The sequence below is a fragment of the Rana temporaria genome, chromosome 13, assembly GCF_905171775.1.
Source record: "Rana temporaria chromosome 13, aRanTem1.1, whole genome shotgun sequence".
In the NCBI taxonomy this organism is placed as follows: domain Eukaryota; kingdom Metazoa; phylum Chordata; class Amphibia; order Anura; family Ranidae; genus Rana; species Rana temporaria.
In genome coordinates, this window is record NC_053501.1 from 111,443,180 (window position 1) to 111,458,179 (window position 15,000).

General features: G+C 48.4%; 1 protein-coding gene across 2 annotated transcripts in view; it reads left to right on the forward strand.

The window, feature by feature from the left end:
* LOC120920663 (sodium/potassium-transporting ATPase subunit alpha-2) overlaps window positions 1–15,000 on the forward strand; it is a 53,274-nt gene that overhangs the window by 26,418 nt on the left and 11,856 nt on the right. For both annotated transcript variants that reach the window (XR_005744754.1, XM_040332868.1), the window contains exons 10-19: window positions 825–934; window positions 1,947–2,081; window positions 2,279–2,468; window positions 6,806–6,981; window positions 9,328–9,464; window positions 10,580–10,730; window positions 11,190–11,358; window positions 11,487–11,641; window positions 11,729–11,852; window positions 14,635–14,780. Coding sequence is in view for 1 of the 2 variants with exons in the window: in XM_040332868.1 (XP_040188802.1) it covers window positions 825–934; window positions 1,947–2,081; window positions 2,279–2,468; window positions 6,806–6,981; window positions 9,328–9,464; window positions 10,580–10,730; window positions 11,190–11,358; window positions 11,487–11,641; window positions 11,729–11,852; window positions 14,635–14,780 (1,493 nt within the window). In the remaining variant the exon portion in view is untranslated. The remainder of the gene's footprint in view (window positions 1–824; window positions 935–1,946; window positions 2,082–2,278; window positions 2,469–6,805; window positions 6,982–9,327; window positions 9,465–10,579; window positions 10,731–11,189; window positions 11,359–11,486; window positions 11,642–11,728; window positions 11,853–14,634; window positions 14,781–15,000) is intronic.

Here is a 15,000-nt window from a genome sequence, read left to right on the forward strand (position 1 = left end):
GGAAAACAGCATAGAGCAGCATATAAAATAAAAGATAAGAATAAAATGTAATATAAAATAAGGGAATATAATAGAAAATAAAATAATAAATAAGAATATCATTTTTTTGTAATACAGAATAGAGCATAATATAAAATAAAATAAGGGAATTGAATTTAAAAAAAATATGATGAAATGGAAAATAAAGGCATAGAATATAAAATAAAATAACGGATAAGAATATAATTTGTATTAGTAAGGCCGCGTACACACGATCGGTCAAAACCGATGAAAAAGGACCGAAGGACCTTATCTTCGGTCCAAACCGATCGTGTGTGGGCCCCATCGGTCAGTTAACCTTCGGTCAAAAAAATTAGAACTTGCTTTAAAATTGAAAAAGTATGGAAAACCATTGGTTAAAAACCCGCGCATGCTCAGAATCAAGTCGACGCAGGCTTGGAAGCATTGAACTTCGTTTTTTTCAGCACGTCGTTGCGTTTTACGTCACCGCGTTCTGACACGATTTTTAACCTATGGTGTGTAGGCACATCAGACCATCAGTCAGCTCCATCGGTTAACCTATGACAACGGTCCTTCCAAAAAATGTATTTAACTAATTGAACTAAACATAATTATTTACATGTCTATTGATTTTCCCCCTTACAACGTTGCCGAACATTCCTGGTTATTCTTGGGCCCTCCCCTGACAACACGTCCCTCGGGGGTTGTCAGGACCGGATCTCCCCAAGGGATGACTCCCCAGTGGTGGACTGACCCGGTTGGATATTTTCATGCGACCAATAAAGTTCCTCGGTGACGCGGAGCTTTTTCATTTTTATTTCCAGGAACCACTTTTGATAAACGCTCTCCCACCTGGACCGCCCTCTCCCGGATCGCCGGCCTCTGCAACCGCGCCGTCTTCAAAGGGGGCCAAGAAAAGACGCCCATTTCCAAGGTAAAGCTCGTGAATGGTTCTTGTGTGATTTTTGTGTCAACCTTCGACCACAGCGCTCCAACCTACTCTGATTGGCTAAGGCTTGGTCTAGCCTTGCAATGATCTGATTGGTTATAATCTTGTTGCTTAGACCTAACCAGAGTTTCGTTATCTTTTGGGGGTGTGGCTTGGCTTATATCCCTTGCATCTTATCTGACCCACCTTTTCGGACTTGAATTATTTCTTCTTCTCCAATGCATCATTAGGTTCTGTAATCTTCTGTTTACCTCCTGAAAAATCTGCATGCGTTTCAACTGATAAAGAGTCTTCATCAGGAGATAAACAGTAGATTAGAAAACCCAATGATCCATTGGTAAAAATAAGAGGGTGCGAGTCCAAAAAAGATGGGTCAGATAGGATGCAAGGGATATGTCTTCAATATCAGCCTGAAAAACCTCAACGCGTTTCAACCGATAACGAGTCTTCATCAGGAGGTAAACAGTAGATTAGAAAACCTAATGATGCATTGGAAAAGAAGAAAGAATGCAAGTCTAAAAATCGGTAGCAAGGCCCAGGGCTCAGAGGAATGTGGCTGGGCTTATATCCCTTATTAGCCTGCTACTTTTGCTGGAATCCCTTTGGTACCATCAAGGCGTTCCATTGAGCCCTTGGCCTTGCTACCGATCATTATCAGCTTGAGACTTCTGCAGTCCCCTATTACTCGTAGTTTTCCCCCATAAAGGTTTTAGGTCACCTCTTTCATAATCTTTTGGGGGTGTGGTTGGGCTTATATCCCTTGCATCTTACCTGACCCGCCTTTTTGGACTTGCATTCTTTCTTCATGGCCAATGCATTCCTCCTGATGAAGCCTCTTTATCAGTTGTAACGCGTTGAGGGTTTTTTCAGGCTGATATTAAAGACATACCTAAATGATCTGATTGGTTGCAGGTTTTCCATTACCCCAAACCCCTAAAATTCTGTGTGTTCCTCTTGTTGGACACAAGTAACACCGGGTCATTTTATTGTTGCACAGAGAGGTACAGCAGGGGATGCCTCCGAGTCGGCTCTGCTCAAGTGTATAGAGCTCTCCTGCGGCTCTGTGAAGAAAATGAGAGACAAGAACCCGAAAGTGGCTGAAATTCCCTTCAACTCCACCAACAAATACCAGGTGAGCGAATGACCCCGCCCCTTCACCACCGCTAGCCAACCAGGCTCACAGCATTCCTGCACAAAGATTCTCAACCTGCATTGCATCACATGAGCAACAAACGCATGCGAACCAATATGTTGATTGCATAGCCCAGCCCCAGAGGAACAGACGCATCCACTTAGACAGTCGGTAACTTGTTTCTGTTTCCTCCGCAGCTGTCCATCCATGAACACGAGGGGAGCAAAGAGGGCCACCTGCTGGTGATGAAGGGGGCTCCAGAAAGGATTTTGGACCGCTGCTCCTCTATCATGCTGCACGGAGTGGTGCACCAGCTGGACGAAGAGATGAAAGATGCCTTTCAGAATGCCTACTTTGAACTGGGAGGACTGGGAGAGAGAGTGTTGGGTGGGTTCGAAGTAGACACGTGCAATTCGTTTAGTTCCGAATTCGTTTTTTTTTTTTTAAATTCCGAAATTTCCGAATTTTTACATTTCTGGATTTTCGAATTCCGAATTTTCGGTCACAGCACACTCGCCTGAAGAAACTACACGGGCGGCCGATCCTTCAGAGCGCATGCACCGATGACATCATCTGCACAGTACACAGTTAATGGGGCAGATCCACGTACATCGGTGCATATTTGCGTCGGGCGTAGCGTATCTAAGATACACTACACCGCCGTAACTTACTGTTTTTTTTGGAATCCTCAAAGAAAGCGTGCCGTAAGTTACGGCGGCGTAGTGTATCTTTGGCGGGGTAAGGGCGCGCCATTCAAATTGATGTGATGGGGGCGTGTTTTATGTAAATACGTCTTGACCCGACGTAAATTAAGTTTTTTTTCAACTGCGCATGCGTCGTCCGTGGGGGTATCCCAGTGCGCATGCTCGAAATTAAACCGGAACAAGCCAATATTTACGACGGTGACGTCATTCTACGCAAATCCCTATTTGCGAACGACTTACGGAAACGACGTAACTTTTTTAAAATTCGACGCGGGAACGACGGCCATACTTAACATTGAGTACGCCTCATATAGCAGGGGTAACTATACGCCGGAAAAAGCCGAACGCAAACAACGTAAAAAAATTCGCCGGCCGGACGTACGTTCGTGGATCGCCGTATCTACCTAATTTGCATACTCAACACGGATTTCGACAGAAACGCCACCTAGCAGCCGGTGGAAAAATGCACCTAAGATCCGACTGCGTACTAAGACGTACACCTGTCGGATCGAGCCCAGATGCAGTCGTATCTTGTTTTGTGGATACAAAACAAAGATACGACGCGGGAACTTTAAAAATTACGCGGCGTATCAATAGATACGCCGGCGTAATTCGTTTGTGGATCTGGCCCAATATCTCCTAAGCGGCGCACAGTACCTATAGGTACAACTTACAAAGGGAGGTTTACAACCTCTTTAATGTGCTTTTACGAAACAAGAATGCTAAATATACAATAAACATTGCCAATAATATGTATGTAGTAAGGGTGCACAAAAAAAATCACAAAAAAAAAATCACTTAGCTTCTGTTATAGCTGGTCCACAATTTCCCCCTTGAACAGGACTTGGACAGGACTTAAAGTAGAATTATAGGCAAAACGTTATTTTATTTTTTTTCATTTTGGATAGAGCAAGGGAGGGTTATAACCCCTGTCAGATTTTTTTTTCCTTTTTCCGCCTTGTCCCATTGCAGAGATTTCCCTTCACTTCCTGTCCCATAGCCAAACAGGAAGTCAGTGAAAATCATTGCTATTTAGGTGTGTTTGGTATCTTTTTGGCAGTAAAGAAAAGAAACAAAAAAATCCCTGTAGTATATTAATGTGCTTTTTCTAAACCAGAACGCTGCATATAAAATGAACATTGCCCATAATATATATGTAGTAAGGGCGCACAAAAATAAAAATCACGTAGCTTCTGCTATAGCTGGTCCACAATTTCCTCCTTGAACAGGACTTTATTTATTTTGCAGTAAAGAAAAGAAATAAAAATACCCTGTAATATAATAATGTGCCTTTACTAAACCAGAATGCTGCATATACAATTGACATTGCCAATAATATGTATGTAGTAAGGGCGCACAAAAAGGAAAATCACGTAGCTTCTGTTATAGCTGATCCACAATTTCCCCCTTGAACAGGACTTGGACAGGACTTAAAGTAGAATTATAGGCAAAACTTTATTTATTTTATTTTTTTTCATTTTGGATAGCGCAAGGGAGGGTTATAGCCCCTGTCAGATTCTTTTTCTTTTTGCGCCTTGTCCCATTGCAGAGATTTCCCTTCACTTCCTGTCCCATAGCCAAACAGGAAGTCAGTGAAAATCATTGTTATTTAAGGTGTGTTTGGTATCTTTTTGGCAGCAAAGAAAAGAAACAAAAAACCCTGTAGTATATTAATGTGCCTTTTCTAAACCAGAATGCTGCATATAAAATGAACATTGCCAAAAATATATATGTAGTGAGGGCACACAAAAAGAAAAATCACGTAGCTTCTGCTATACCTGGTCCACAATTTCCTCCTTGAACAGGACTTTATTTATTTTGCAGTAAAGAAAAGAAATAAAAATACCCTGTAGTATAATAATGTGCCTTTACTAAACCAGAATGCTGCATATATAATTAACATTTCCAATAATATGTATGCAGTAAGGGCACACAAAAAGGAAAATCATGTAGCTTCTGCTATAGCTGGTCCACAATTTCCTCCTTGAACAGGACTTAATTTATTTTACAGTAAAGAGAAGAAATGAAAAAACCCTGTAGTATAATAATGTGCCTTTACTAAACCAGAATGCTGCATATACAATGAACATCCCCAATAATATATATGTAGTGAGGGCGCACAAAAAGAAAAATCACTTTGTTTCTGCTATAGGTGGTCCACAATTTCCTCCTTGAACAGGACTTGATTTATTTGCAGTAAAGAAATAAAAAAAAAAACCTGTAGTATAATAATGTGCCTTTTCTAAACCAGAATTCTGCATATACAATGAATATTGCCAATAATATGTATGCAGTAAGGGCGCACAAAAAGGACAATCACGTAGCTTCTGCTATAGCTGGTCCACAATTTCCTCCTTGAACAGGACTTAATTTATTTTGCAGTAAAGAAAGGAAATGAAAAAACCCTGTAGTTTAATAATGTGCCTGTACTAAGCCAGAATGCTGCATATACAATTAACATTTCCAATAATATATATGTAGTAAGGGTGCAGAAAAAAAATCACTTAGCTTCTGTTATAGCTGGTCCACAATTTCCTCCTTGAACAGGACTTAAAGTAGAACTATAGGCAAAACTTTTTTTTTTTTCATTATGGATAGGGCAAGGGAGGATTATAACCCCAGTCAGTTTTTTTCCCGCCATCCTTGTCCCATTGCAGAGAATTCCCTTCACTTCCTGTCCCATAGCCAAGCAGGAAGTCAGTGAAAATCATTGCTATTTAAGGTGTGTCTTTTTGGCAGTAAAGAAAAGAAACAAAAAATCATTGTAGTATATTAATGTGCCTTTTCTAAACCAGAATGCTGCATATAAAATGAACATCACCAATAATATATATGCAGTAAGGGCGCACAAAAAGGAAAATCACTTAGCTTCTGCTATAGCTGGTCCACAATTTCCTCCTTGAACAGGACTTCATTTATTTTACAGTAAAGAAAGGAAATGAAAAAACCCTGTAGTATAATACTGTGTCTTTACTAAACCAGAATGCTGGAATGCTGCATATACAATTGACATTGCCAATAATATGTATGTAGTAAGGGTGCACAAAAAAAATTACTTAGCTTCTGTTATAGCTGGTCCACAATTTCCTCCTTGAACAGGACTTGATTTATTTGCAGTAAAGAAATAAAAAATAAAAAAAAACTGTAGTATAATAATGTGCCTTTTCTAAACCAGAATTCTGCATATACAATGAACATCACCAATAATATATATGTAGTAAGGGCGCACAAAAAGGAAAATCACGTAGCTTCTGCTATAGCTAGTCCACAATTTCCTCCTTGAACAGGACTTAATTTTTTTTGCAGTAAAGAAAAGAAACAAAAAAACCTGTAGTATAATTATGTGCCTTTACTAAACCAGAATGCTGCATATACAATTAACATCACCAATAATATATATGTAGTAAGGGCACACAAAAAGGAAAATCACGTAGCTTCTGTTATAGCTGGTCCACAATTTCCCCCTTGAACAGGACTCGAAGGAAAGCAGAATGTTGATCTGGTTCCCTTGTGTATATTTTTGCCCTTTTTTTCCCCACATGGGCATAACCCTTTTTACTCCCATGTCTCCCAATTATCCCTACTAGCACAAATGCCCCCCCCCTCACCCCCCACCCCAAATAAATCCCCTCCCCCTTCTAACATATTGCTTCTTCTAGCACAAACCCCCAAATCCTCCCTCCTAGAACAAATCCTCTTCCTACCATCCCCTCGGCCCCTCCCAACACAAATCACCACTCCCCCTGAATTTCCCCACCTAGAACCATTCTTACCCCCGCCACCCCTCCAAACAAATCTCCGCTGCCCCCACCCACATAAGATCTCAGTGCCCAGGGGGCAGCTGCCCCCCCCTCCCCTTGTCCCAGCCCTACCCATTTTCTCTCCTCTGCTCCCCCTATCACTACCTTTAGACATGGAGGCGTAGAGAGGAACCTCAGCCCTGTGTAAGCTCCGACTGGAGCAACTCTGAGCTTTTACAGGTCCTATGTAAAGGTCTTCTGCCTCTTCTTTCTCCATCAGGGTTCTGCCAGTCTTATATGTCCACCGAGAATTTTCCACGTGGCTTCAAGTTTGACACGGATGAAGAAAACTTCCCCCTCACCGGCCTGTGCTTCGTAGGCCTGATTTCCATGATTGACCCACCCAGGGCTGCTGTACCGGATGCCGTTGGGAAATGCCGCAGTGCTGGGATCAAGGTACGCAACAAAATATACAGAGATGGCGCTATAGACTTCCACCAGGCTGCAGACATTCAAGTACTTACATATTCATATAAGTCACTGCTGGGAGGGGGAGCTGAGCTGCTGAGACTCTGGTTGGGTTAAGGGCGGGGAGGCGGGGGAAGAGCAGGCGGAGCTGGGCTGCTGGGAGAGGGAAATGAGCTGCTGGGAGCTGGAGCAGAGGAAGCTGAGCTGTTGAGTCCCAGCTGGGAGGGAAGAAGGGAAGAACGGTGATCTGAGCTGCTGAGTCACTACTGGGAGGGGTAGCAGGGGGAGATAAGCTGGTGGGAGGGGGAGCAGGGGGGGGGGTGAGTTGCTGAGTCCCTGCTGGGAGGGGGAGCAGAGGAAAATTAGCAGCTGGGAGGGGGAAGATGAGATTTGGAGTCTCTGCTGAGAGGGAAGACGTGTGAGCTGAACTGCTGAGTCACTACTGGGAGGGGTAGCAGGGGTAGAGGAGCTACTCGGAGGGGGAGCTGGGGGTAGATGAGGTATTAGGAGGGGGAGTAGAGGAAGATCACAACTGGGAGGAGGAGCAGAGGGAAATGAGCTTCCGAGTCACTGCTGTGAGGGGGAACAGGGGGAGGTGAGCTACTGAGTCGATGCTGGGAGGAGGAGCAGAGGGAAATGATCTTCTGGGACAGGGACAGGGGGAAATGAGCTGCTAAGTCACTGCTGGGAGGAAGAGCGGGGTGGAATGGGCTGCTGGGAGGGGGAGCAGGGGGAGATGAGCTGTCCAGTCACTGCTGGGAGAAGGAGCAGGGGGAAATGAGCTACCGGGACAGGGACAGGGGGATATGAGCTGCTGAGTCACTGCTGGGAGGAAGAGCAGGGTGGAATGGGCTGCCGGGAGGGGGAGCAGGGGGAGATAAGCTGTCCAGTCACTGCTGGGAGGAGGAGCAGGGGGAAATAAGCTACCGGGAGGGGGAGATGAGCTGCTGAGTCTCTGCTGGGAGGGAAGAAGGGTGGGCTGAGCTGCTGAGTCACTACTGGGAGGGGTAGCAGGGTGGAATGAGCTGCTGGAAGGGGAACAGGGGAAGATGAGCTGCTGAGTCACTGCTGGGAGGAGGAGCAATGGGAGATGAGCTGCTGGGAGGGGGAGCAGGGGGAGCTGAGCTGCTGAGTCACTGCTGGGAGGAAGAGAAGGGTGGAATGGGCTGCCGGGAGGGGGAGCAGGGGGATATGAGCTGCTGAGTCACTGCTGGGAGGAGACGCGGGGGGTAATGAGCTGAGGGGAGGGGGAGATGAGCTGTCCAGTCACTGCTGGGAGGAGGAACAGGGGGAAATAAGCTACCGGGAGGGGGAGATGAGCTGCTGAGTCACTGCTTGGAGGAGGAGCAGGGGGAGATGAGCTGCTGGGAGGGGGAGCAGGGTGAGATGAACTACTGAGTCACTGCTGGGAGAAGGAGCAGGGGGAAATGATCTTCTGGGATGGGAACAGAGTGAGATGAGCTGCTGAGTCTCTGCTGGGAGGGAAGACGGGTGAGCTGAGCTGCTGAGTCGCTACTGGGAGGGGTAGCAGGGTGGGATGAGCTGCGGGGAGGGGGAACAGGGGAAATGAGCCGCTGAGTCTCTGCTGGGAGGGAATAGGGGTGAGCGGAGCTGCTGAGTCGCTACTGGGAGGGGAAGCAGGGGTAGAGGAGCTATTGGGAGGGGGAGCAGCAGGAAAAGAGTTAGTGAGTCTGTTGTGAGGGAGTACAGGGGAGGGAAGCGGGGGTAATGGATGAACTACTGAGTCACTGCTGGGAGGGGGGGTGCAGCTGTTGCTGTAAATAGTGAGGATGAATTCCTCCACAGTACCTGTACCTGCAGATGTAATAGTCAGTAAATGACAGAAGCCTGTCCACCCGGACAGGTTCCCTTCAATACTCAAGCTTTATCGATAACAGACGCGCAGACAGAAGACACGTTCCCTGCCGGAGGACTTTGTGGTTTTGTTGGGCGGATCTCGTGGGAATGAGGGGGAAGAAGAAGAACTTTCCGCCCCTTTATTAGAATTCTGAGCTCCTGATGATTTCTGGGTCACATCTGGGAGGCGGATAAATCTTCACGTTTCTGTCAGAGAACATCCCCCGAGGTTTTTTCTCTGGTCTCCTCGTCGGGGGATAAATGAATCCTGACCTAGATTAGGATTGATGTCATTTACTTTGCTTATTAAATACACTTTGGATTTTAGGAACGCAGCGCCACACGGTGGTCATATATGGAGTAACATCCTTAAAAAAAAATCGACCTATTGCCCCTTTTGTGGCTACTGAACTCAGGACTGGGCTATGTAGATAGAACACGGGTCGCGCCGCGGCAATAATGACTTCTGCCTTCCAGGTCATCATGGTGACCGGCGACCACCCAATTACCGCCAAGGCCATCGCTAAAGGAGTGGGCATCATCTCCGAGGGGAACGAGACGGTGGAGGACATCGCCGCTCGCCTTAACATCCCGTTGAATCAGGTCAATCCCAGGTAAGTGTTACCAATCTATAAAATTTATAAATATAGGGCCAGATTCTTAAAAGGCTTACGACGGCGCAACGCCATTTGCGCCGTCGTAAGTCCTAATCTGGCCCGGCGTATCTATGCGACTGATTCTTAGAATCAGTTACGCATAGATATCCATTAGATCCATCAGGCGCAAGTCTCTTACGCTGTCAGATCTTAGATGCAATTTTTTTTCCCGCCGCTAGGTGTCGCCGACGTCGTTTTTCCCCGTCGTCTATGCAAATTAGCTATTTAGGCGAGATTCCCGAACGTACGCGCGGTCGATGCTGTGAATTTTACGACGTTTCTGTAGCATTTGCGATGCGTAAAGTTGCCCCTGCTATATGAGGGGGCAACCAATGTTAAGTATGGCCGTCGTTCCCGCGTTGAAATTTAAAAAAGTACGTCGTTTGCGTAAGTCGTCCGTGAATGGCGCTGGACGCCATTTACGTTAACGTCGAAACCAATGACGTCCTTGCGCAATGCACGTCGGGAAATTTTAGGGACGGCGCATGCGCAGTACGATCGGCGCGGGAACGTGCCTAATTTAAATGATCCACGCCCCCTACCCGGATCATTTGAATTAGGCGGGCTTGCGCCGGAGAATTTACGCTACGCCGCCGCAACTTTACAGGCAAGTGCTTTGTGAATCAAGCACTTGCCCGTAAAACTTGCGGCCGCGTAACGTAAACGAGATACGTTATGGCCACATAGTTTTACGCCGATCTACGAGAATCTGGCCCATAGTACATACATTGGTGGGCTAGGCTGGGCCGGGGGGCAGGGTGGCAATTGCCCCCCAGGCCGCCCTAACTTATATTAAAAATGTCCGGTGGTCGCTGCCCACTGACAATTTTTTGGGGCAGCCTTGGAGGGGGGGGGGGGGGGGGGGCGCCGCTGGATTACACAGAGCGGGGATCTTCCGCTTGCCCGGCTCAGCCGCTGTCATACCAAGTCCCGTCTCCTATGATAGACGGCACGCTGGTGACGCGCCGGGTAAGAGGGAGATTCCAGCTCTGTGTAATACGGCGGCTCTCCTCTCTCTGCATGGCAGGCTGCATTGGATGGGCACTGATCAGGCTTCCTTTGTTTGGTTGCAGGGAGGCGAAGGCGTGCGTGGTCCACGGGTCGGATCTGAAGGACTTCACCGCGGAGCAGCTGGACGACCTCCTGAAGAATCACACGGAGATCGTCTTCGCCCGCACCTCGCCGCAGCAGAAGCTGATCATTGTGGAGGGTTGTCAGAGACAGGTACCCCTCGCTGCCCCGGGAACCCCCCCCCCCCCCAATCATTGTCCCGGCCCAGAGGAGCCAGGAAACTCGTATTTTCCAAAAAGCCTGTCACACCGGGAACACCAATGGCAGCAGCCGCTTTCACACAGGGAACACCAATAGCGACAGCCTCTGTAGCACATTGAACAACATTGGTGACAGACAGACGCTGTCACACAGGGAACACCAATGGCGGAAACCGCTGTCACACAGGGAACACCAATGGTGGCAGCCGCTGTCACACAGGGAACACCAATGGCGGCAGCCGCTGTCACACAGGGAACACCAATGGCGGCAGCCGCTGTCACACAGGGAACACCAATGGCGCAGCCACTGTCACACAGGGAACACCAATGACAGCAGCCGCTTTCACACAGGGAACACCAATGCCGGCAGCCTCTCTTGCTGCTCAAACCCTCACTGTGCTCTCCTCCGCAGGGCGCCATTGTGGCGGTGACCGGGGACGGCGTCAACGACTCTCCGGCTCTGAAAAAAGCCGATATCGGCGTGGCTATGGGCATAGCGGGGTCGGACGTCTCTAAACAAGCCGCAGACATGATCCTATTGGACGATAACTTCGCCTCCATTGTGACCGGCGTGGAAGAAGGTTTGTAGGACCAGAAGTGGGTGTGGCTCCGGTGAGGACATTGGAGTGTCAGCTCTTCTGCCCAATCCCTGGAATAAATGTAGAATTAGTTGGTTGGCGCAGCTGATTGGGTTCTTTTCTTATCGCAGGTCGGCTCATTTTTGACAACCTGAAGAAGTCCATCGCCTACACCCTGACCAGCAACATCCCGGAGATCACGCCCTTCTTATTCTTCATCATCGCCAACATCCCTCTGCCCCTGGGCACCGTCACCATCCTATGTATTGATCTGGGCACAGACATGGTAGGTACTTCTGTACAGTCTCACTTATTAGGGAGCACGCTGAGAGGAGGAGAGAACCAATTTCTTTTCTTTTTTTTTACGCTCTAGGTGCCCGCCATCTCGCTGGCGTACGAAGCTGCCGAAAGCGACATTATGAAAAGACAGCCCAGGAACCCCCGAACGGACAAACTGGTGAACGAGCGCCTAATTAGCATGGCCTATGGGCAGATTGGTAAGTCTGGGCGATCTAAAAGGCATCCAGGCCTGGCACACATTTCTGAGAGAGCCTGGCACACATTTGTGAGAGCCTGGCACACATTTGTGAGAGCCTGGCACACATTTCTGAGAGCCTGACACACATTTCTGAGAGCCTGGCACACATTGGTGAGAGCCTGGCACACATTGGTGAGAGCCTGGCACACATTTGTGAGAGCCTGGCACACATTGGTGAGAGCCTGGCACACATTGGTGAGAGCCTGGCACACATTTCTGAGAGCCTGGCACACATTGGTGAGAGCCTGGCACACATTGGTGAGAGCCTGGCATACATTGGTGAGAGCCTGGCACACATTTCTGAGAGCCTGGCACACATTTCTGAGAGCCTGGCACACATTTGTGAGAGCCTGGCACACATTGGTGAGAGCCTGGCACTCATTTGTGAGAGCCTGGCACACATTTGTGAGAGCCTGGCACACATTTGTGAGAGCCTGGCACACATTTCTGAGAGCCTGGCACACATTGGTGAGAGCCTGGCACACATTTATGAGAGCCTGGCACACATTGGTGAGAGCCAGCTGCGCCTTTTCAGTTGAAAGCCCAACTTTTGGCTAAACCAAAAAAAGTCAGCCGTGGCAATAACTTTCATGTAAAGCTTTCTCCTGTAGTACCACTTTTTGGCCACAAGATGCCCTCAGTTTTCCTGTTTGACTGATGCCCAAAAGATGGAAGGAAAGATTGTGATAGCTCCTGACAAAGCCCCCGAAATGCGTTGGTTTGACCTTCTGATACCTTCTGAGGAAACACAAACAGCAAAAAGAATCCTGATGGAGGTTATAATCCTTCCACATTACTGGAGAATACATTTCTCTTCAGGGTTACACTTATTGCCCTCCTGCATTTCTAATGAGAGCACACGCTTCCCCATGTGATTTCCTCCGCAATACTACTTATTGGCCACAAGATGCCCTCAGTCTTCCTGTTTGACTGATGCTCAGAAGACTCCTGTATTCATAATGGAGGAGGCTGGCTGCACTCTGCATAATGAGCGCCCACACCTCTCCATGTGATTTCCCCCGCAGTACCTCTTATTGGCCACAAGATGCCCCCAGTTTTCCTGATGCTCAGAAAACAGAAGGAAAAACTGTGATAGATCCTGATGAAGGGAGAGTTGAGTCTCCGAAATGGGTTAGTTTGACCTTCTGAGGACACAGACAGTGATACAATCCTGATGGAGGTTATAAACCTTCCGCACTCTACTGGAGAATGCATTTCTCTTCAGGGTCACACTTATCGCCCTCCTGCATTCTTAATGAGAGCCTACACTTCTCCATGTGATTTCCCCCCGCAGTGCCTCTTTTTGGCCACAAGATGTCCTCAGTTGTCCTGATATCCAGAAGACAGAAGGAAAGACTGTGACAGCTCCTGATGAAGAGAAGGTCGAGCCTCGGAAACGCGCTGGCTTTACCTTCTGCTCTTTTACCAAGAGTAGTCTATACTGGACTCAGATTATTAAGAAAAGACTGTGAGTGAAGGGTGCCATGAACCCGCCCTCTGGGTATGGCACCCCCCCCCCTATTCACAGTGTATTGAGTCAGAGAGCTGTGCTGATGTCATCACAATGTCACACAGGACTGACCGGCCCAGAAGATGGAAGGAAAGACTGCAATAGGACTGCCCCTGGTCCGCCCCTTCGTAGCCTGACTGTCCCTAGCCCGCCTTTCCCTGCCTGACTGTCCCTGGTCCGCCCCTTCCTAGCCTGACTATCCCTGGTCCGCCCCTTCCCAGCCTGACTGTTCCTAGTCCGCCCCTTCCCAGCCTGACAGTCCCTGGTCCGCCCCTTTCCAGCCTGACTGTTCCTGGTCCGCCCCTTCCCAGCCTGACAGTCCCTGGTCCGCCCCTTTCCAGCCTGACTGTTCCTGGTCCGCCCCTTCCCAGCCTGACTGTCCCTGGTCCGCCCCTTTCCAGCCTGACTGTTCCTGGTCCGCCCCTTTCCAGCCTGACTATCCCTGGCCCGCCCCTTCCCCGCCTGACTATCCCTGGTCTGCCCCTTCCTAGCCTGACTGTCCCTGGTCCACCCCTTCCCTACCTGACTATCCCTGGCCTGCCCCTTCCCCGCCTGACTATCCCTGGTCTGCCCCTTCCTAGCCTGACTGTCCCTGGTCCGCCCCTTCTCAGCCTGACTTTCCCTGGCCTGCCCCTCTTTATTTAAGCTGTGGGTGCAGCGAAAGTCTCAGACCGGTCCTCATCTGCTATCAGCCTCTGGGAGTGCAGGCAGGGATGTAGCTCAGCCTAGGCCACGTCCCAACATGTTTCGCCCTTCCAATGGAGGGGGGGGGGGGTGTATATGAATGCGAGTTAGGGACCTTAGATTGTAAGCTCCTTGAGTTCAGGAACTGATGTGAATGTATAATATATGTAAAGCGCGGTGTACATTGATGGTGCTATAGTGCAAGTAAGTATCTGTAATAAATAACATTTTCAAAAAGTGCACCGTGTGGATGGGTCCAGCACAGGCACAAGCAATGATTTGTATTATAATTATCTCCTATGATCCTCAGCCCCATCTAGTGGCCATAATGATGTATTGTTCTGAAATACCTTAATAGAAAAGAATAGTACCACATTATGGCCACTAGATGGAGCTGGTAATCGTATTCCAAACAATACGCTGATCATTTGTTGCGCCCATGCGAAGGCTGAAGACGTCCTTATGGGGAATTATTTTTTAGACCCCTTCGGTAAATGAATCGATCGGCCCCCCGGCTCTTCCCCATTGATATCGTCTGTCTTTTCAGGTATGATCCAGGCTCTGGGCGGCTTCTTCACCTACTTTGTCATCCTGGCGGAAAACGGCTTCCTGCCGTCTCGGTTGGTCGGGATCCGATTGGACTGGGACGATCGCTCGATGAACGACGTAGAAGACAGCTACGGACAACAGTGGGTATGTACAGGAAAATCCGACAACCCAGCCCACCCCTTTCCAGCCTGACTATCCCTGGTCCGCCCCTTTCCTGCCTGACTGTCCCTGGTCCGCCCCTTCCTAGCCTGAATGTCCCTGGTCCGCCCCTTCCCAGCCTGACTGTCCCTGGTCCGCCCCTTCCTAGACTGACTGTCCCTGGTCCGCCCCTTCCTAGACTGACTGTCCCTGATCTGACCCTTCC